The sequence below is a fragment of the Theropithecus gelada genome, chromosome 2 (assembly GCF_003255815.1).
Source record: "Theropithecus gelada isolate Dixy chromosome 2, Tgel_1.0, whole genome shotgun sequence".
NCBI lineage: Eukaryota > Metazoa > Chordata > Mammalia > Primates > Cercopithecidae > Theropithecus > Theropithecus gelada.
The window spans coordinates 102290966-102314348 of NC_037669.1; the positions used below are offsets into that span (position 1 = coordinate 102290966).

Sequence of the window (23383 nt, forward strand, 5' to 3'; positions counted from 1 at the left end):
GGCATATGGGATGGGACTGGACACTTGAGTCATGAAAATGGAGACAAATGCAAGCATGCAAGCAGTTGAGAAAATATATGCCAATGTCTGATTACCTACCTCCACTAATACAGCATGTCCCGGGGCCAGCTCAAACACCGAAGGCAGGATTCCAAAAGGAGGTTGTTCAACAAAGCCGACAGTTGCAATGGCCTTAAAGAAAAGCAGATTACACAACCGTGTGGAAGAAATTGTAAAAGCCAGCATTCAGATTGCAAACTTCTCTCCCTCAAACGTCCATTTTGCAATGTGAAGGAACTTAAGGATCATCCAGTCACGTGGTAATGCAGAAACTGAGGCTTATTCATTCCTCAAGCATTTACTCAGCCATCACCAGGTACCAGGTGAGGTTCTGAAGGTTAAGGAGAGTAAGTCTTAGAACATCTGTGAAGAGCTGACCACTGGCAGGAGGTACAAGGAACACCATCACCAAGAGATTGGGACACAAAGTGACAGGCATGTGAGAAGGTCTCACTCAGGAGGTGAGCTGAGTGGGCGGGCCCTCCCCTGGGCTCCCAAAGCACATTGTCCTTTCCTTACAGTAACACCCTGTGTCATGGGTACTAGCATATGTGCCTCCAACCCTGACCCACCCCTGGCTACAAGCCCTTAAGTCATGAGAGATGCAGCCCCAGTGCCTACACAAGAAGCCACTTAGCATGCCAGGGACACAAACCCATGCTTACAAGACCCTGGTCAGTAACAGAAAAGGGTGAAATGTCTTTCTTGGAACATCTTGAAATGTCGTCCTCTGGATGTAGCCCTTGTTTTCTGGGTACAAATAAATATCTTTGTTATGAGAAAAATAATGGTGTGAGCATGCTGATGGATGGTGTCAGTGCTGGGATGCTCTTGGGACTGGTGGAGCAGGGCACTCAGGACAGGATACACAGGGCCTGCCCCCAGCCCTGGCCAACAGGCTCACAGTGAATCCCGGCCCTGGCCTGCATATCTTCCAGTTTTTCAAAGGACTGAAAATGTAGAACTTTATGTAAAATCTCCTTTTTTTTTTTTTTTTTTTTTTGAGACAGAGTCTCACTCTGTCACCCAGGCTGGAATGTAGTGGTACGATCTTGGCTCACTGCAAACTCCACCTCCCGGGTTCCAGTGATTCTCCTTCCTCAGCCTCCTGAGTAGCTGGGACTACAGATGCATGCCAACCGCACCCAGCTAATTTTTTATTTTTAGTAGAGACAGTGTTTCACCATACTAGTCACGTTGGTCTCGAACTCCTGACCTCAGGTGATCTGCCCAACTCGGCCTCCCAAAGTGCTGGGATTACAGGTGTGAGCCACTGAGCCCAGCCAAATCTCCTTATTTTTAAATGTTGGCTCAAAAAATATTAAGTGCTGTGCCAAATAAATACCAGCAGAATTTGGCCAAAGGGCAGCCAGTTTGTAACCTCTGAACTATTCAGTCATTTGCTACAATAAAGAAGGACTGAATGAGTGAATGCAGTCACATTTGAGCCAGGGCTTAAAGGATAAGAGAGGTGATACCGCTTGCCCAGCGTGGTACAGGTTTTTTTTTTTTTTTTTTTTGAGACAGAGTCTCACTTTGTCACCCAGGCTGGAGTGCAGTGGCACGATCTCAGCTCACTGCAAGCTCCGCCTCCCGGGTTCACGCCATTCTCCTGCCTCAGCCTCCTGAATAGCTGGGACTACAGGCGCGTGCCACCCCACCCAGCTAATTTTTTGTATTTTTTTAGTAGAGACAGGGTTTCACCGTGTTACCCAGGATGGTCTCGATTCCCCGACCTCGTGATCCGCCCGCCTCGGCCTCGCAAAGTGCTTGGATTACAGGTGTGATCCACTGCGCCCGGCTGTGGTACAGGTATTACTGACATAACCAGGACTGTAACACTGGTCCCCTTATACATCCATTCTCATTCAGGTTGTGGCAGTTGCATAGAGAGTTTACAACACTCTGCGTTCTGTGTGTTTCCAATCATAGGTATACTCTAGCAAGTTCCTCTGGGAGTTATTTCCTTTGATAGATTTGTAATTTTTCCAGTTAGCAACCTGTGATCACTCACCTTGAAACTTAGTGGTGGCCAGCTTGTTTTGGGAATAATGCAGAACCTGCCAACACTGAAACCCACATTTTTGCAGATGAATCTGGTCATCTTGACTCCCCCAACGAGGCAGTAACCACAGTCCAACACCGGTGACACTGTATCCACAGAAGAATATATGCAAGAGAAACAACAGGTCACTGTGAACGGGCCCTACTGTCATGGTTCTCCTGAGGTCCAGCCAGAGATCAGGACAGCTGGTCCCAGCCCAGCACCCTACGCAGAGAGGATGAGTGGGGACATGTCCTGACCCTGCACCCACTTGGGCTCTGCCCAGGCTGCTGCTAGCCACATGGCAATAGTGCCATGGGACTCTACTCACTCCTGGCTAGAGCAGCAGAAGTCAGTGCCCATTGTGGATTAATGCTCAGCCAGGGCCATCCAGCATGGCCCTTGAGGACTATGGCAGAAGTAAGGGGGATCACAGTCCCAAATTCCAGCCTATGCCCAGCTGGAGAAGCTTGTCACTGAGGGAGCCCAGCTGAAGCCAGCTTTGCTAAGGACGCCTACCCCTACAGCCACGAGGACAACACCTGTTAGGACTCCTCAGGGTGCACAGGCACCTATTCCTTGCCCACTGTGGCACAGGTCCTCTCAGGGGTATTCATAAGTCAGCAAAACCTATGGTGGGGTTAGCTGGACTGTTGGCCTCCTCCCCTGTTGCAAGTCAACCTCCACTGAGAAAACCCAAAAGCAAGCAGGACAATCATGGCTTGACACTGTGGATAGCTACAGAAGCTGCTAGCAGTTTCCTCTGTAGGACCCACGGCCCCTGCCCAAGAGAATCAAGCTGCGTGCTGCTACAAAGGGAACGTGAGAGGCAGGCAGTCCTTATGGGGACTCTCCAACCTTAACTGAATCTGTGGGAAGATGCGGTGCACACTCACATGTCAGCACGGGGGGTGGCCTCCGGGCCTGCAGGGGGATCAGAAGCGTGTGAGCTGACTGGGTCTCCACTAAAATAAAATCATCAAAATCCCCAAGGCAGTCAGGAAAAAACTGGACAATGTACTGGCAGGTCATTCCAGGAGCCACCATTCCACCTTTTCCTGGGAACATCCCTGTGCATGACAAAAGTGACAAGTGAGGATCCAGGCAGCAGCCAGCCACCAGGGCTTGAGCTCAGCTGGTACAGACCCCAGCCGCGACTGGGGCTGGCTCTGTAAGTGCCTTCTGGGCCAAAGCAGTGCTGACGGCAGGATAAGGGCACGCGACGGGAGCAGGCTGAAAGGGTGACAACTCCAGGTAAGCACGCCAGAGCCTGGGGGGAGATGACCCTATCCATCTGGAAAGGTCAGGCGGGGCCATGCCTGGCCCTATGGCTTAGAATTTCTATGGTGGGCAGCAGATAAACTTTTGAGATTTCTGAACAGGGGTGACATGATCAGAGTTGTTCTTGAGACAAACACTGTGACACTAAAGTAGGAAGGCTGACTGGGGGCTGCTGCCGGCACTTAAGTGAGGAGTGGAGAGGGCCTGATTGAGGAGAGTGGCAGCACAAGGAGTGGGGAGATGGCAGCACCAGTGCCTGTGTGGAGGCGGTCAGGAGAATGGAGCTGTCAAGGCTCTGAGGACGCATTGCTGGTGGAGCATGAGGGGCCCTCAGGGACTGCTGATGGGGGGAGTCTGGAGCTGGGCTCTGGACTCAGGGCGGGAGTCAGCAACTGGTGGCAAGCTCAGCAAGTGACTTTGAGGCAATCTACACTACTACTGCTACTGCTACTACTACTACTACCACCACCACCACCACCACTACTACTATTACCACCACCACCACTACTACTACTACCAATACTACTACCATCATTACTACCACCACTACTGCTACTACCACTACTACTAATGCCACCACTACTACTACCACTACTATTACTGAACTTACTGATACTGAACTTACCCAGTCCTAGAGCAAAGTATGGCGTGGAAGGTGGGAGGACTCGCAGGTAGCGACTGGTCGTGGTGGTGTTCTGCAGCGCGATTACCATCTGTTGAAAGGTAAGATGATCTATTTTAGACACCAACACTTATGGACGAAATGATACAATGTTCAGGATTTACTCTAATATGGAAAGGGGGAAGAAGTAGAAATGAAATAGGCTTGGCCACATGTTGGTAATGGTCGAAGCTGGCTGAGGGGTACATGGGGATTCATTACGCCATCCTATGTACTTTTGTTTGTTTTGGGAAGTTTCCATAGTAAAAAATAAAATACAGGCCAGGTGTGGTGGCTCACGCCTGTAATCCCAGCACTTTGGGATGCTGGGGCAAGTGGATCACCTAAGGTCAGAAGTTTGAGACGTGCCTGGACAACGTGAAGAGGCTCTGTCTCCACACACACACACAAAAAAAAATAGTTTAAAATTTTAAAAATAAATAAATAAAATGCAAGGTAAAAATGAAGGCAGGAATAGATCTGACCTATTGTTTAAAATAATAACTAATATTTATGAGCATCTGCTCTGTGCCTCCTGAACCTCACAACAACCAGGAAATGTGGGAACTGTTTCTATCTCACAGCTGAAGAAACTGGAGTTCAAAGAGGCACCAGTGAGGTTTGAGCCTAGGATATCTGGTTCCAAAGTTTTGCTCACCTCCCCTCTTACTTACTGTCTTCCTCACCATGTATCTCTTTGAACCATTCTTCCCATGGACACGAAAGGTGTTATGGCACCTCTATGTCAGGATGTAATTGGGCCTCTTATGTAACCCATTCACCCCTTTAAACCCCACTTTCTTTTCTCCCACCCCAGATTGGGAGACCACAAAGGGCAAGGTCTAGACCTAACCCTCCAACGGCACCCAACACAGTGTCTAGCACAGCAATACAGGTACGCTGTTGCGGGAAGTCAGGGACCCTGAACAGAGGCACTGGCTGAAGCCGCACCAGAAGAACATAAATTGTGAAGATTTCATGGACACTTATCACTTCCCCAATCAATACCCTTGTGTTTTCCTATGCCTATCTTTACTTTAATCTCTTAATCCCATCATCATCTTTGTAAGCTGAGGAGGAGGAATGTCACCTCAGGACCCTGTGATTGTATCAACTGCACAAATTGTTTGTAGAGCATGTGTGTTTGAACAATATGAAATCTGGGCATCTTAAAAAAAGAACAGGATAACAGCGATGTTCAGGTAACAAGAGAGGTAACTTTGAACTGGCCACCGGTGAGCCAGATGGAACAGAGCTATATTTCTCCTCTTTCATAAGCAAATAGGATAAATATAGCTGAATTCTTTTTCTCAGCAAGGAATATCCCTGAGAGAGAATGCGCCCTGAAGGTAGGCTTATAGAGGGCCCTTTCTAAGGCATCCAGTCTTTTATGGTCGAAGCCGAAGGGATGAAATAAGCCCCGTCTCCTGTAGTGCTCCCAGGCTTATTAGGACGAGGAGAATTCCCACCTAATTCTGGTCAGATAGGTTATCTGCTCTCAAACCCTGTTTCCTGATAAGATGTTATCAACGACAAAGCGTGCTGAAACTTCATTAGCAATTTTAATTTCACCTCATCTGGTGGTCCTGTGATCTCGCCCTGCCTCCACTTGCTTTGTGATATTTTATTACTTTGTGAAGTATGTGATCTCTGTGACCCACATCCTATTCATGCAATCCCTCCCCTTTTGAAAATCACTAATAAACCTTGCTGGTTTTACGGCTGGGGGAACATCACGGATCCTGCCAACATGTAATGTCTCCCCTGGACACCCAGCTTTAAATTTCTCTCTCTTGTGCTCTTTCCCTTTATTTCTCAACCCAGTCGAGACACTTAGGAAATAGAAAAGAACCCACGTTAAACATCAGGATTGGGTTCTCCCAATAGTACACATCTTTTGTTAATGTTTTGTGACATGTTACACTAGAAAACAATGTATAAATTATAACATGACAGAAGGCATGTTTCCATCACCCAGCTTAAGAAATAAAACGTTACAGATAAAGTTGAAATCCTCTACCAGCGCCCCCCCACCAGATAAAAATCGACATAAATATGAAGTATGTCTTCTTATTTTTATTTATAGGTTTGTATTCCTAAATCAGCGTTTACATCAATTTTTGGCCAACACTACATATTACACCAATCCACCTGTGAAACAGCTGGTGGGAACTAGGGTGTGAGCACCATGGGATGGTATCGTCACAATTACCAAGGCTTTCACTAGTGGTCAACTGAAATGAGGAGCAGGTAGAAGGCCAGGCAGTGAAACATGGTAGCTGTGGCGGCTGCAAGGTTTGGGACAGTGATCATTATAAGGATTGTGGCATGGGCTGGCTTTCCTTAACAGCACTGGAAGCTTTGGAGGAAAAAAAATAATAGGCTTAGGAAAGCCAACTGCCAACTCAAGGCCTGCTGTGAAGACATTCCTTGCATTCCTGGGTTTCAAAGAATTGACTCCGTGTGTGTGTGTGTGTGTGTGTGTGTGTGTGTGTGTGTGTGTGTGTGTGTGTGTTGTTCCTTACTGTTTGGTTTGGTTTGCTGTTTCTTACCTAGTATTTCTGCACCTATGTTCTTAAGCAAGACTGTTATATGTTTTTATTTGGTGTCAAGGTAATTAGGCTTATTACATAATAACGATGGTACATTCCCTCTTTTTCTAGTCTCTGAAACAGTTTCATAAATAGAGAATAGCTTGAATGTTTCATAGTCTGTACCCGCAAAATGATCTGGGCCTGGTGTTCCTTTTTGTGGAAAGTTTTTTGTTTTTTTTAAGTTGTTTTCTTCTAAGTTGGACAGCCACATGGTTTAAAGAGTCAGAGTTCGACAAGGTTTTGAAAATAGAAATACCGCCCTCTTCCCCGGCCCCACCCTGCCATTTCCCACTCCCCAAAGATAAACACTTTTTCCTCCTTTAGCTGATTATTTTGGTATTTATTTCCATGTCTCCAAATAGTATACTAGTTTTGTTCAGTTTTAGGTATTAGTTATGGATGGAGGATATGGATAGTCTCTCTTCCGTCTCCCATATCTGACTCACCATATGACACACCCTTCCTATTCCCCATCTTTCCAATCTAGTTATATCATACTACTGGTTAGATTAGTAATTCATGTTATATTCAAGTTACTAAGTAATACTATTCACAGTTGAGCACGAGGTCATTCCTTTCCCTGCCTTGTACAATTTTTGGTTTTCCTGGAGTAAATAATCAACTAATTATTTTGTTTGCTTTGTACTTACCAATAATTCAATCCTTCTCCACCACCCGACGAATATCTCCCTCAAATATCCAGATGTATCAGGGACTCTTCCCAATGTCATCTTCATAAATCAACTTCTCATAGAGCCTTCTGGCCTCTTCTAATCTGGGCTAGTTGTCCACTACACCTACTGCTATCATAGAGGATAACTTCTGTAGCAGTTTTAAGACACATCCATAAGTTCTTTGACACTGTTCTCATGAGAGATGAAGTCTAGGCTGGACACTGGCTCACAGCTGTAATCCTAGCACTTTAGGAGGCTGAGGCAGGTAGATTGCTTGAGCTCAGGAGTTTGAGACCACCTGGGCAACACAGCAAAAACTCTTCTGTACAAAATATACAAAAATTAGCCAGGTGTGGTGGCATGCACCTGTAGCCCCAGCTTCTCGGGAGGCTGAGTTGGGAGGAGTTGCTTGAGCCCAGGAGGCAGAGGTTGCAGTGAGCCAAGATCATGCCACTGCACTCCAGCCTGGGCAACAGCCAGACCTTATTTCAAAAAAAAAAAAGGTTTAAAAAAAAAAGAGATGAAGTCTACATATCTTCCCTTGAATCTGGACCAACCTTACTGATTTGTTTGTAATCTACGGCATGCAAAGAATGTAGTGCTGTGCAACTTACAAAATTAGGTCATAAAATGTGATGCAATCTCCTTCTTGCTTGCTAGGATACTCACTTAGAAGTGCAGATCCTTGGCCAGGTACAATGGCTCACACCTGTAATCCCAGGACTTTGGGAGCCCGAGGCAGGTGAATCATCTGAAGTCAGGAGTTCAACACCAGCCTGGGCAACATGGCAAAACCCTCTCTCTACCAAAAATATAAAAAATTAGCCAGGTGTGGTGGTGCATACCTGTAATCCCAGCTACTCGGGAGGCTGAAGTGGGAGAATTGCTTGAACCCAAGAGGCAGAGGTTGCAGTGAGCCAAGATCCTGCAACTGTACTCCAGCCTGGGCAACAGAGCAAGATTCCATCTCGGAAAAAAAAAAAAAAAAAGTGCAGATACTCACTTGCATGTCATGTAAAAGTCTGATTAACCTGAGATTGCCATACTATAAGGAAGCCCAGCCCACATAGACAAGCTATGTGGTGTAGACAGATGTTCTGGTAGACAGCCTCAGCAGTCTATCTACAACAGCATCAGCAGCATCAACCCCACCTTTTATGTCACTCCTAAGCACTGACTCTCTCCAGCAATGGCCTCAGACATTGTGGAACAAGCCATTCCCATTGTGCTCTGTCTGAATTTTTCACCCAAGGAATTTGTAAACATGATAAAATGATTGTTTTAAGTTGCTGAGCTTTGGGAAATTTTGCTTTGCAGCAATATTAACTGCAAAATCTCTTAAGAGTTATTAACCTGGAGATTTCCTTCACCTCTCCCCTATGTCGGATCTCTTGGTACCACATTCTATGCCTTTCTCTTCTTTGGTTTCCTCATTTCTATTAGAGAAGAATGTTCCCTAATAGAAATAGAATGGGAGGCTCCTGAGAAAGGGTACATGGGACATAAATTTTTAAGGACTGAAAATCTGTAATGTTCTTATCCTTACACTTTATAGTTTATCTGGGTAAATAACTGTTATGAACATCAAAGGGATGAGAAGTAGGCAAAGATCAGAGGAAAGACTGTTCCATGGCAGTCTATGTCTACCTCATCTACAGCCTCAGGATCTCCAGGCTCTGAGCACAGGCTTCCACAGCAGGCATCTGCAAGCCCTGAAGAAGAATATCTTCCATATGTCCATGAGCAGCTCTCCCTTTTCCCTATTCTACTCCCTGACATGATTTTAGCTCCCTTCCTCTGGGTGTTTGCCAGCTTCTACAACTGTCCTTAAAATGTGATGGCCAGACACAGAAGTCCCAGACACAGAAGTGCAAAAGACAACACATTACTGTTAAGTCCATGGAGTAAGCAAAATGCTTCCTCTAATGTTCAGCATGTAGAGCTACCATATTGGTCTGCTTTTTGCCATGAGTGGTTGAGACATTCCTAAAGAATTATGGATATGCAAGTGTTCTTTAAACTGTAAAGTGCAATCCGTGTGTGTGTGAAGGGATTGTTATCATTAGGCCTAGTTGTCTTTGCACCTGGTGAGCAGAGTTGGCAACGGCTAAGCTTGGTCTCGACCTGATTCCCCAAGATGGTGGGAGGCTTTTAAAAGAAAGAAACTGGGAAAAAGGAACGCAGAAAGTCTCTGCTCTTGCAGGTATTATTGGATATACTGTTAAGACGTAGAGAACGGTAAGAAGGAAAGGGGGTTCAAATATGTATATGTATTTGCTTATGGCTCAAAAAGAAACAATGGAAGAACACAAACTAATAGAAATAGTTACCTATAGATATCAGGAAAGTATAAGAAAGAGGAGGAGATAGGAATCAAAGTTAGAGGGAAAGTTTTGTTTCTGTTTTTTAAATGGAAAATCAAGCTAATAAATGTAAATGGAATAATAAAATTAGAAATTACCATTTTGTAAGCCCTTTGGCAGTCATCTAGGCTGTTAACTATTAAGTGCAAGTTTGATAAGAACTTTATAGGGAATGAATCAGACTTTCAACACCTGATGCCATTCATAACTGACCATGGGACACCCAGATCCCACGCTTCCTCCTGAAGCCATTCATAACTGACTATGGGAAACCCAGATCCCACGCGTCCTCCTAATGGAATGCAATAAGAAATACACAGTACCACCAAAGAAGTATTCTTGTCAAAAAAGAGGAAAAGTGGAACTTGAATCTCATCAAATCTCTCTATATAATGACCAGTTTGTGGAAAATACGGAAGATAAAAGAACACGTTTAATGTCACCACAATAATGCAATTAGCCAAATGCAGGGTGTATGGAATTGCAGTTTCTTCAACAAATAAATGGCATTTTTAAAAAGCAAGAGGTGGGAGAGGAATTATTATCAACTAAAGGAGAATTAAGAGGTACTTTAATCAAATGCAATGTTTAGATTTCTGATGCAAAGAAACCAAATATAAATTGACTTTTGTTTAAAACAAATGAAGATCAGACATAGACGGATATTAGTTGATATTAAGGAATCATTATTAATATGGCTGGGGGTGACAGTGGTACTATGGTTACTTTTTAAAACGCTTATCTGTTAGGGATACTAATTGATGTATTAACTGAAGAATGACGTGATATCATATTTTCCTTACATGACTCCAGCACATACATGTGCATATAGACACACACATGAAGAGGTTGTAGGAGTAATAGATAAAACCACATTGGCAAAATGTAGATAACTGTTGAAGCTGTATGTTGGGCACATGAGGAATTGTTATAGTCTTTTCCCTAGTTTTGTGTACAGCTGAAAATTTCCATAATAAAGACTTTTTAAAAATAAGAAAGCAGATGGGGTAGGAGCTGTAAAGAAACGAATGTCTACCTCATAAACTGGACCAATTTCATAATCTGTGAAAAACCCAATTGGTGGCTTAGCTAGAAACACTGGAGTATCAGCACAACTGTGGGATGAGAAAAGAGGGGAGAAGGTTGTTAGTTTCATCCATACAATGAAATAGTAGGCAGTGACTGATTAATGTAAAAATAAATACATAAAGGTCATCAAAGACATTCACAATATGCCATTTGTTGGGGTTTTCTTGGATCTTATTGTTAATGCAGATTATAAAATAATTTTACAGTATGATCCAATCTTTATGAAGACATATTTCGTTTTCAATATGCACAGGGAAAACTCTACATGTTTAAACACTAATAGGTAACTGGGTTTTTAATGTAGGTATCTCAAATATTTGTCTTCTCTAATCTTTTCCTCTCCTCTCCTCTCCTCTCCTCTCTCCTCTTCTCTTCTCTTCCTGACAGGGTCTCACTCTGTCACCTAGGCTAGAGTACAGTGGCACAATCCTGGCTCACTGCAGCCTCTACATCGCTGTGCTCAGGTGATCCTCCCACTTCCGCCTCCCAAGTGGCTGGGATCACAGGTGCATGCCACCATGCCCAGCTAGTTTTTGTATCTAATTTTCCTTAATAAAAAAAATTAGAGGTCTAATAAAGAAATGTTAATAGTTTTAGGCTTATTAAAATTATGAACCCATGAAGCAACTCATTACTTTCATAAGGAAAATTACTTATATATAGGCAAAGGCACTCTTAAAGAAAAATCACAGTTTACACTAATTATTTATAATTAATCAAATTTCAAATGCTGTTATTATTCAAGACCTATGCCTCTAATGGGATTGCTTCCATTTGACCCAGATTGCTCCAATGTAAATAAAAGGCCAACACCAACCCCTATTTCTCAAGACCTCTGGCAGGTCAGAAAAGCATAAACCCAGGACTCTGGAGAAGGTCCAAAGGCCACATCAGTAGGTGACCCTGCAGCCCTGCTCTGTTCTGATACTGCTACTCTGCCTCGAAAGTCTAGGGACCTCTACAGCCAGACCAAACACAGGACCATCTAGGTTAACTCTAAAGGGGCAGGTTTTCTGAGAGTTCAAGTCAGGGAAAGGCATACCTCTGTTCTGGCTCTGTACTCTGGAATTCTCCTATCCGTGCTGGCTTCTTTGGAGGAAAAATAAGAGACTTGCCTCCATATGGAGTGTTAGGAGGAAAAAAACGGGGATTTTTTAGGAAGTGATTCCGACTCTCCATTCTGGCAAGCAGAAGTCGGTCTAGTTCTCTCTGTGGCACACGTAAGTGGTTCATCCAGTTTTTATTCTTGGGTTGACTTGCTTTCTTTGAAACATACAAAAGCATAGAGTCAATGACAGGCAAAGGAACTGTGCATGTTGACATCTTGACCAATTGCATGACCCATAGATGGCCAACAGAAGCTCTACTCTATTTCGCGATGGATTCATCACAGCTTCTCATGTCATCTGAATGCCTCCCCCTTCATTGCCTCTCTGTCCCCCCAAACACTGCTGTGCACAGGCTTCCAAACTGACCTTGACAGGTTCTCTGGTCCTTTGTTTGGCCTTAGGAGTTAAACTCCACGTCAGGCTGTCCACAGTGTGGTCTAACTCATCTTCGAACTCAGCAAGCTTCTTCCTGCATGAATCTTCAAGCTTCTTGTTTAGCTCTTTCTTTGGGACGGAACGCTTCTCACAGCTAAATGTCAGTTTGGAACATCCAGGTAGGGAGATGCCTACAGCATCAAGGGAACAAATTGAATTACTGTAGCAAGGTGAGGAGGTGGGCATTCCTAAGATGCCCAAATAAAACCACCAAAGCCACAGTTAGCTTGATCTTTCTCTAAACTTTCACATTTACCACACTAGCTATAATTGCTCTTCAACATATGAATTACTCCTGGAACTTATTCTATGTATTCAAAATGGCCAGGCATGGTGGCTCACACCTATCATCCCAGCACTTTGGGAGGCCAAGGTGGGAGCATCACTTGAGCCCAGGAGTTGACACCAGACTTGGCAACACAGTGAGAGTGAGACCCCATCTCTACCAAAAATAAATTGAAAAATGTGCTGAGTGTGGTAGTGCATGCCTGTGGCCCTACATGCTCAGGTGGCTGAGTGGGGAGAATTACTTCAGCCCAGGAGGCCAAGGCTGCAGTGAGTTATGGCTGTGTTCTGCGCTCCAGCCTGGGCAACAAAGCAAGACTTGGTCTCAAAAACAAACAAACAAACAACAACAAAAGTTAGGACTAGAGTGTCAGAATATTTTCCGACACGGTCAAAGAACATGAGTAGACCACTGTCACACACACATGCATGTACACACACCCCACACATGAGCACGCTTTCTGAAGAGCTCACATGTATACACACCCCATACACGAGCTTTCTGAAGAGCCCACAGAAGGAATGAAAGTTTGTATGAGCTTTTTACACCCTTAAGATCATCCCCCGTCCCCTGGCTGAGCGCAGCGGCTCACGCCTGTAATCCTGGCAATTTGGGAGGCTGAGGCAGGTGGATCACTTGAGGTCAGGAGGTCAAAACCAGCCTGGCCAACATGGTGAAACCCTGTCTCTACTAAAAATACAAAAAAATTATCCAGGCATGATGGAGGGCACCTGTAATCCCAGTTACTCAGGAGGCTGAGTCTGAGGCAGGAGAATTGCTTGAACCCAGAAGGCAGAGGTTGCAGTAGATCACGCCACTGTACTCAAGCCTGGGTGACAGAGCAAGACTCCGTCTCAAGACAAAAGAAAAAGAAAAAGAAAATCCCCCCCAAAGGTTAAATGAGAGCATTCATTGCTAGCAATAATGCAATCAAATGGATACCATCATAAATCTCTTAGCACAATGCCTGGTTACTTCTCAATACATGTTAGCCCTATTCTTATTGACCTGCATAAGATAGTGAGTTTCCAACTAACTTTAAAAATAGTAAGTGGCGGCCAGGCACAGTGGCTCACGCCTATAACCCAGCACTTTGGGAGGCCGAGGCAGGTGGATCACCTGAGGTCAGGAGTTCGAGACCAGCCTGACCAGTATGGAGAAACACCATCTCTACTAAAAATACACAATTAGCTGGGCACAGTGGCGCATGCCTGTAATCCCAGCTACTTGGGAGGCTGAGGCAGGAGAATCACTTGAACCTGGGAGACGGAGGTTGCGGTGAGCCGAGATCATGCCATTGCACTCCAGCCTGGGTGACAAAAGCGAAACTCTGCCTCAAAAAAAAAAAAAAAAAAAAAAAGAAACTAAGTGGCTTAGTACTCCATGACACTTGATTCTGCTACCTCTTTCTTGCCTTACTTCCCTATGCAGCTCAGACCATCAGTGGAACTCTCCCTAGGAGCACCCTCAATTTTCTAGATCCCAATCTTCCCACCCCAAACACCTTCTCAGCCCCAGAAAATCAAACAGTCCCTCAACCAGAGCTGTGGGAGAGCTTGTCTTCTGAGCCCAGCATGCTAGGCAATCCTGATATCTGTCCACAGAATCCACGTAGGGACTTCTCCCTATCCACGTGGGGACTCTTCCAAAAGTCTAACTCCCTGCTTAAGCCCACATCACAGCCTCCCACCCCACTCATTCTCAGAATATCTTGCCTCCCATATCACAGGAAACTGGCCCAATGTCACATACATGTGCATACCCTCTCTGCCTCTCTACCTAGCCTTCCCTATATTCTGAGAGGATGAGAAGCTGCACTCTTCATGCATGGGAAAACCCATAGGTCCATGTTCCAACTCATCAGGAACATGCTCCCTTGCTTATCTATGTCTTCAGTTTTTCCTTCTCTTGGTTTTTCAACTACAACTCCAAACATTTACATAACTCTTGGTGTTGGGCAGCAGATGTGGGCATCATAGTCCACATGGAGAAGACTGGGCTTCAGTCATACAGGCTGGGGAGCACTAGTGAGAAACTGGCATGCTCAGATGCTCAGATTTGACTTTCCCAACAGTCACCATCGAAATTAAAGAAAAGGGGGAAAAAAACCTCTGAGCAAGGAAATGGCAGCAGACGTGGCCAGTGTGGCCCTGCTACTGCAGAACTTCCCCCAAATGATATCAGAGGTGCTGAGAGCACAGAAGCATTACCTTTAGGTGCAGGGTGAAACGGCACTGTATCGGTGTAGTAATCTTCTGGGGAGATCAAACGATGTTTCCGTAGCAACTCGCTGTCTATACACCATCTGAAGACACTCTTCACTTCATAGAAGGGAAGGGGAGAACAAGGTGTTTCCAGACAGACTGACCTTGAAGAACCCACACCCAAACTTTCTTCAACCTCCAAGTCTAAACTATCTAACAAAATTCCTTCTCAGAACCCTGTGGGAATGTTGAGATTTAAGAAGCTAATCAAGTATCTATCAGCCACTTACAAGAGGCCAACCACTGGGCAAAGCTGTGTTGTATTATCTGAGCTAAAATACTGTTGCAGAGAAGTCTACAAGAAAACAGGATTATGAGAAATATGGTAGATTGAATAAATGGTCCCAATTCTTCATTCCTGTCTGTATCCAGGCCCTTGACTGTGTAACTCTGCAGTGCCTGCTACTAGAGATAGTGCACTTCTTCACCCTTGACTGTGGCCATGTGACGTGCTTTGGCCAATGAGATGCTGGCAAAGGCTTGAAATGCACTTGTGCAGCTGAGCCTTCTCTCTTGTGGCTTTGCCATCATTGTGACAAGAGCTTCCCTGTCCCTTCATCTTAGACCCCAGAGGGAATCCAGAGCAGACCTGAGCCTGACCTACACAAGGAGACACGCCTGCTGGACCCACAGCTTAGAGCCAGTCCAGCCAGCCAAGCCCAGCCAGCTCGGCCAATTCCCCACTGACCTGCAGACACAGGAGAGAGAAAATCTCAAGAGAGGGAAGGTGATAATTAACGTCTATGGGTGATGAGCCCAGAAATAGTAGCTTTTTATAACATATTTTTATAACATATAAATAACATTATTTATAAGCATTCCAAAGAATTAAAACTAGCAATGGCTACCTTTGGCAAGTGGACTGAAGTTGGAGAGGTGAGGTGGAAAAGGCTTTTTTAAAAATAGACTTTATTTTTTAGACCAGTTGTAGGTTTGCAGCAAAATTGAGAGGAAGGTGCAAAGATTCCCCATATACCTCCTGCATGCACAACGTTCCCCATTATCAACATCCCCCACCAGAGTGATACATTTGTTACTCCTGAAGAACCTACATGGACACATTACTATCACCCAAAGTCCTTGTTTACATTACAGGTCACTCTTGGTGGTGTACATTCTGTGCATTTGTGCAAATTTATAATGTACAGGTGGAGGCTTTTTATTCTTCATTAGAAGTTCTTCTAAACTATTTGATTTTTAAAAGCAATATATATTTATTACTTTGATAAAAATTAAAGAAAAAATAGGAAGAATATAAGACATTTTCAGCTTTTACACAGTTTTATTATCACTTATCAATTCTTGATAGGCAATGCCAGCCTGGGAGTGGGCATTTCCACACTGTAAACAAGAGAGCCACTTAGCCGCCCGCATCGGTCCTGGCCTCAGGTAGGGGACAGTGCAGCCACACTCAAGAGCAAGCGGCTGTGTCCGGTTTTGTGGGGCAACCTAGAGCACCAGAAAGTAGTGTCACACAGGGGATCAGGACTGGGCAGAGACAGCACTGAAAAATCTCATTCCCCTTCATCCCATCCCTCAACAGATGTTTCCAGGCAAGAAGATATGGGAGTGTTTGTAAGAGTGAATGGAGTAAGCAAATATTACCAGGGGAGCTTTTGGATATTCTTACGGATGTATAATTTAAGTATACTTCACAATATTTCAGATACATCAAGAGGAATAAAGAATAATACAGTGAATATCCATGTACCCATAAGTCATTGCTAAGACAGTTAACCCCCACCATATTTTGAAGTTACAGATTCTTTTTTTTTTTTTTTTTTTTGAGACGGAGTCTCGCTCTGTCGCCCAGGCTGGAGTGCAGTGGCCGGATCTCAGCTCACTGCAAGCTCCGCCTCCCGGGTTCACGCCATTCTCCTGCCTCAGCCTCCCGAGTAGCTGGGACTGCAGGCGCCCGCCACCGCGCCCGGCTAGTTTTTTGTATTTTTTAGTAGAGACGGGGTTTCACCGGGTTAGCCAGGATGGTCTCGATCTCCTGACCTCGTGATCCGCCCGTCTCGGCCTCCCAAAGTGCTGGGATTACAGGCTTGAGCCACCGCGCCCGGCAGAAGTTACAGATTCTTAAAAACAAAACTTTGCCTGGCCAACATGGTGAAACCCCGTCTCTAAAAAAACAAAAAACAAAAAACAAAACTTCTGCATGTCTTAAATATAACATGTCATATGTCATCACACCTATGTGATCCATGTAGTTCTAATCATCGATTCTTACTGCTTTTTAGTATACCATAGACAATAACCTACCTGTCCATTCCTCTAATGATGCACCCCTGAGCTGTCTCCAGGTGTTTGCTATTTCAAGCTTCTGAATACATTTTCTTGTCTGTACATACAAGAAGCTCCCAAGTGGACTTGTTGTCACCAACGAGGCCCACAAAAGGCAGTGGTCTCACCCACTGACCTTCACCCCTTTCCCTGACGTCATCATCATCATTCTGTGTGAAAGGACATCCCTCTGGCTTTAATTTGCTGATCAGTAAGGATGAGCATTTTTATTTATTTTTCCATTTCTGCAAATTCCCATTCATGGGTTTTGCTCTTTCCTAAGTGAGCTGTTTGCCACTTTCTTATTGACTCCTAATTCTTTATGTATTCTGGATACTAAATCTGTTCGTTACATTTGCTTTTGTGTATTTTGTTTTCACTTTTTTTTTTTTTTTAAGGTGAAAGCAAGTTTATTAAGAAAGTAAAGGAATAAAAGAATGGCTACTCTATAGGCAGAGCAGCCTGTTTTTATTTTTTATTTCAAAATAAAGAAGTTTAAAATGTAATGCAGTTGGCTGGGCATGGTGGCTCACGCCTGTAATCTCAGCACTTTGGGAGGCCGAGGAGGGCAGATCACTTGAGGTCAGGAGTTCGAGACCAGCCTGGCCAACATGGTAAAACCACATCTCTATTAAAAATATAAAAATTAGCCAGGCTTGGTGGCGCACGCCTGTAATCCCAGCTACTCAGGGGGCTGAGGCAGGAGAATCACTTGAACCCGGGAGAGAGAGGTTGCAGTGAGCCAAGACTGAGCCACTGCACTCCAGCCTGGGCAACAGAGTGAGACCCTGTCTCAAAAAAACAAAAACCGAAAACCACTAAATTTAACTACATTAATTTTGTTTGTTTGTTTTTTGGAGACAGGGTCTCGCTCTGTTGCTCAGGCTGCAGTGTGGTGGCACAATCTCAGCTTATTACAACCTCCACCTCCCTAGCTCAGGTGATCCTCCCGTCTCAGCCTGCCAAGTAGCTGGGAGGCGCATGACACCACACTCAGCTATTTGTGTGTGTGTGTGTGTATATATATTTTTTGGTATAGAGATGAGGTTTCACCATTTTGCCCAGGCTGGTCTCAAACTCCTGGGCTCAAGTGATCCACCCAACTCGGTCTCCCGAAGTGCTGGAATTACAGGTGTGAGCCAGCATGATCAGCCTGAATTTCTTAATGTTTTCTTCACTATTTGGGCTTTTAGGACCTTGTTAAAGAAGTCCTTTTGTCTCCGGAGCTCATGAAGATGCTTTCTCATAGTATCTTCTAGGCTTTAAAACATTCAGAGCTTATTTGCTGTGTGGTGTTGGCGAGGGCTCTAATTTTTCTCCCCGCAACCCGGATAACCAGGGTCACCCAGTTGACAGAGCTTTAGAGTCCATGTTGCTTTCCGTTGCTCACACTCTCACTGACTGCTCTGTTCATCTGCCTATCTCAGACTCACACCCTTTCTCCAGGACCACTCTCCTTCTGCTGGAAGTATGTTCTTCAGTGAGTTCCTTGAGTCTCACTCTCCTGAGTTTCCTGTTGTGATAAATTCTGTTTCCTATCTGGAAATGCCTTTACCATGAGCAGATGCTTGAACAACCATCTATTTCAATGCCTGATTCTAAGCTGACGGTGAAGAGTTCCAAGTCACACTCACTGTATCACATGGCTTCCGGCTCCTACTATGGCCACTACAAAGTCTACTCTCAGTCTCAGCATCTGCTCTCTGTAATTTGTGTTTTTTCCTTGGCTGCATTTAAGATGTCCTCTTTGTGCTTAGTGTCCTGCAGTTTCATTATGATATGGATGTGGATTTCTGTGCTTCCTGATTCTCTGTGTTCAGGCTTTCATAAGTTACAGAAAATTCCTGGCCATTGTCACTTCAAGCCTCACGTCCCCACACTTCTCTGTTTAAATGTGTGCTGTGCCTCATCCTGACCTCCACACTTCTTATGTTTCATGTTTTCTATCTCTTTGGCTCTCTAGTCTGCATTTCTTCTGATTTTCTTTTCCATCTACTAATTCAAAATCTCTGTAGCCAAAATGGATCTGTTGTTAAACCCATAGTTTCATCTATTGTACTTGTCATTTCCAGATGTTCTCTTTGATTCCTCCCCAGTCTGCCAGGTCATTTTTAGTGGTCTTGTGGCTCCTGGTTCAGGCTGTTTCCTTCCTTTAGTCTGCAAATATCTCAAGCATTCTTAGTTTAATTTAGGATGTCAAAGGCTGGGTTCTCAGAGGTTCAGTTCCGCTGTGGTTCTGCTGACTTACTCGTGGTGGCTTTTTCTGTATATGCTTGGTAATTTTACCTGTGAGCTCACGTTTAGCTGGTTTTAATCTGTGGAAATCCAGAGAGACCTGGGTGTGCTGGGAGCAGCCACCCACCATGCATGTTCTCACTAAGTTTGCAAAGAACACCATTCTTTTAACCTGAGCCACTTCTCAGGGCTGTGCTTATAGCAAGTGGCAATGAGGTCATGTTTCTTCTGGTCAAACTGCAGGTTTGTTGATTGTCCACTGAAAAAGCAGTGAATTCTCCATCTCAGCATGCATCGGCCATGACACCAGCCCCACTGCTTGCACAGCATCTGCCTGGGCCCCTTGTGTCACCCCGTGGGAAACCTGTGCCAGCAAGAGGCTCATGCTGCTTGCTGTGCTCCAAGGACCCAGAAACCTCATGTCTTCAGTCAACATCTGTGAAACCCTAGGCTGGCAGGTTAGTCTGTAAACAGAGTAGAAGCCAGACCCAGAAAAACGTCAGTCTCTCCAGGTGCCTGCACGCTGCCCTCATGGAGTCAGGAGAGCTCCTCAATGTGAGTTTTCCAGATCACGCAGCTGCCACCAACACAAACTTCAAACCTTTGTAATAGGAAGCTATGCTTACACATCTCAGGGGAGCTTTGGCCACCCCAATGCATGATCTCAGATAAACTTCCCTCTGGACTCCAGTGGACAGAGGCCTCATCGTCTTTGAGGGCGCAGTTCCAACTCCACACCTCATGTGGTCCAAGGCTTCAGCTCTGTGCCACAAGTTGCTGGTCAGAGGAAGCAGTGGTTCCTGCTTTTGGCTGATGCACCCACAGCCAGCCAGGGGTGTGGGGTTTCTCTCGGAATAAATGCCTTTAGAGGCTACGGTTCTGATTTCAGCTCCCTCTTCGTTTCTGGCCGTTGGGAGATTTCCCTTGCTTATTTGTGAGTTCAACTATGCACCTATCTGAACCGTTCCAGCAACATTCAAAGCTATCAAAGATTCTGCATTTCTCATAGAGAGAGCAAAGCTTGCTGTGCAGGTACTCGTGGTCCTGGTGAGTCTCCACCAACCTGCTTTCTATGTTGAGGTCCCACACCTTCACCGACAGGTAGTTTCTGGTCATCAGGTACTGCCCACTGTGGCTAACTCTTACATTAGGTATGGATGAAATTATTTGTGAGAAGAAGGACCTGCTGCTGGGATCTTGAGGCTCTTCAAAAAACTTGGGAGTGCCTGTTGCACAGGGCCAAGGAGCCATGGTGCTCGGTCCATGGTCCCTTTGCTGCTACTGTAGACAAGCACGTTGCACTGGTGTGAGTGGAACTTGGCTGCCACAAAGACTTCCGTCAGCTCCTCCATGTTAGCAGGTTTGATGTCTACCACATCAAAACGTCTATCTGTGATTTCTAAGTGTCATAAATTAATTCTCAGGTCATTGATAGTGCATAATTCTAAGTGGATCTTGAAGTCATCCATCTTCATCATTCAAGTTATAACTTTCTGCTCTTTTATCTCATCCACTTCTTTTCCATAATTTTATAGTTTTATCATTTGTAGAGAGTAGAAAATGAGCAGTGTTCTCTTGTAACCATCTAATTTTATTTTTTCCTCAATTTCTAGACTTTCCTAATAGCCAAACCGTGGTTCATGACCTTTAAAGGTACTGTAAACATTATATTCTCCCCTAGAATGAGGGCGGCTTTTGTTCTCTACTTCCTGCTGAAAAATAACTCTGCCCTCCTCGTCTCCTGCCACAGGAGCTCCAGAGTAATTAAACTCAACGGTGGAAATGATATCTGCTGCAGAGTGAGGCTATGTAGCCCCCTGGTCACTCACTGCTGGTCATCAAAGCCTCTTCTGGCCTCTCCCCCGCGGCGGATCTTCAGTCATGTCCTCCTCGATGGCCCCATCGACTTGTGAGAAGCACCATTGGAACTCATTGCCCACCAGCAGCAGCCGCCTCCAGCTCCTGTTATGGCAGCAGGCAGCGGGGACAGGTGGGGTTGGGCAGGGACCATGGCGGACCAGGGAGGAGGCTTCTGTGCCACTGCCGCTGAGCGAACAGTCCCGGTTGTCACCACCGCCCAAACAGAAGACTTGTTGGAAGTTTTCAAACTTTGTTGTTTGCCCCATTAGCCAAGATTGCTCCATGTTGTAAGACATGGTGCCAGCCAGGTGCGGTAGCTCACACCTATAATCCCAGCACTGTGGGAGGCCAAGGTGGGCGGATTGCTTGAGCCCTGGAGTTCAAGACTAGCCTGGGCAACACAGTGAAACCTCATCTCTACAAAAAATACAAAAATTAGTGGGGGTGGTGGTGCCCGTCTGTGGTTCCAGCTACTCCGGAGGCTGAGTTGGGAGGATCCCTTGGGAGGTAGAGGTTGCAGTGAGCCAGGATGGAGGCAATGCTCTCCAGCAAAAAAAAAAAAAAAAAAAAAAGGAGAAAGAGAGAGAGAGACATGGTGCCTTTGAATGGTCTTTCCTTTTGGAGGTCTCCCATAACCAACCTATCAGTGAAGACACACCTTCCCCCATCACATATGTTCATTGAGAGTTCCGTCAGGAAAACAGAAACCAATCTGTGTATATCAAATATTAAAGGTTTTCATACAGAGGATTGCAGACTGAGGGAAATAATGTCAGGGAAGCCATCTGCTATAGTTTAGGAGTTTGTTCCCTCAAATCTTATGTTGAAATTTGTTCCTAAGGTCGGAGGTGGGGCCCAATGGGAAGTGTTGGGTCATGGGAGTGGACCCCTCATGTGTAGATGAATGCCCTGGGTGCGGGCAGGCAGGGAGTGAGTCCTCACTATATTAGCTCACCTGGCCCCCCCGGGCCCCCACTCACACTTGCCTTCTCGCCATGTGATGCCTGCATGGCTCCCCTTTGCCTTCCCCCATGAGTGGAAGCAGGCTGAGGCTTTCACCAGATGACCAGTATTCCAGCCTGCAGAATGATGAGCCAAATCAACCTCTTTTCTCTATAAATTACCCAGTCTCAGGTATTCCTTTACAACAACACAAATGGACTAAGACGTCATCATTACCAACTTCAGCCAGCAGCACTGAAGCAGGGCTTTCGTAAGATGTTATCTGGAAACTCAGCCTGGGCAACATGGCAAGACCCTGTCTCTACTAAAAATACAAAAAACTAGCCGGGTGTGGTGCTGTGTGCCTGTGGTCCCAGCTACTAGGGAGGCTGAGGTGGGAAGATCACTTGAGCCCAGGAGTCAGGGGTTGCAGTGAGCTAAGAGTTGCACCACTGCACTCCAGCCTGGGTGACGAAGTGAGACCCTGTCTCCAAAAAAAAAAAAAAAAAAAAAGTTATCTGGAAGCTGTTTTGAAACTCACAGCCACTAAATCATGTGCCTACTACTGCTTTTTGAAATAAATGGCCTTCCTTTCCAAAACTCACCAAGGGCCTCTCATCAGCTGACCTATCCTGGAAGCACAAGGGGGAGGTGCCTTCTGGGAAATGTACTCCCTGATCTCTCCTTGGCGACAGAGACTTTAGCAGGGGGTAACAGCAATACCAAGTTGACACAAGCTAGCCCAGTTCCCAAGGACTTTGGTGATGGCCTATTTAAAATATCAAAAGATAAGACTTCTATACAAAGGATAAAGGCCATGTGACAAGAAGATGTATCCTCTCTCTTCTGATACAATTCTTTCCACAGTCCTGCCCCAGGGTATGGGTGGCTATGTGCTGTGTCTGCAGGAGCTGTCAGGCCTGGACATGTAGCCCGTGAGCCTTGGAAAAGCCTGTTCTGGCCTTGTGACCATCTTTTCTCCTCTGGGAAGGGTGGGCTTCCTATGCTAACACTGTGGCTCCTGGGCGTGGCTCTGCGAGGTCTTGGATAATGTGGACAAGTTTCCAGCAAGGGACAAGAAAGAATGAAAGCACAAGATGTTCTGCAGCATTCTGATCTTTCTCCCTCCCTTTCGAGAATTTACATACGCTTGCCACTTTGTCACATTTGTATTAGCAAACAGAGAAAGGTTGCCTCTAT

General features: G+C 45.3%; 1 protein-coding gene and 1 pseudogene across 3 annotated transcripts in view; both read right to left on the bottom strand.

Annotated features, from left to right (window-relative positions):
• The window catches only part of DLEC1 (DLEC1, cilia and flagella associated protein), a 67149-nt gene that overhangs the window by 34538 nt on the left and 9228 nt on the right, over positions 1–23383 (bottom strand). For all 3 annotated transcript variants that reach the window (XM_025375102.1, XM_025375104.1, XM_025375103.1), the window contains exons 3-10: positions 14807–14917; positions 12242–12441; positions 11809–12029; positions 10714–10792; positions 4011–4098; positions 3001–3174; positions 2075–2211; positions 100–192 (exon numbers count right to left, since the gene is read on the bottom strand). In XM_025375102.1, the coding sequence (XP_025230887.1) occupies positions 100–192; positions 2075–2211; positions 3001–3174; positions 4011–4098; positions 10714–10792; positions 11809–12029; positions 12242–12441; positions 14807–14917 (1103 nt within the window). The remainder of the gene's footprint in view (positions 1–99; positions 193–2074; positions 2212–3000; positions 3175–4010; positions 4099–10713; positions 10793–11808; positions 12030–12241; positions 12442–14806; positions 14918–23383) is intronic.
• Positions 16246–21392, bottom strand: LOC112618358 (annotated as a pseudogene).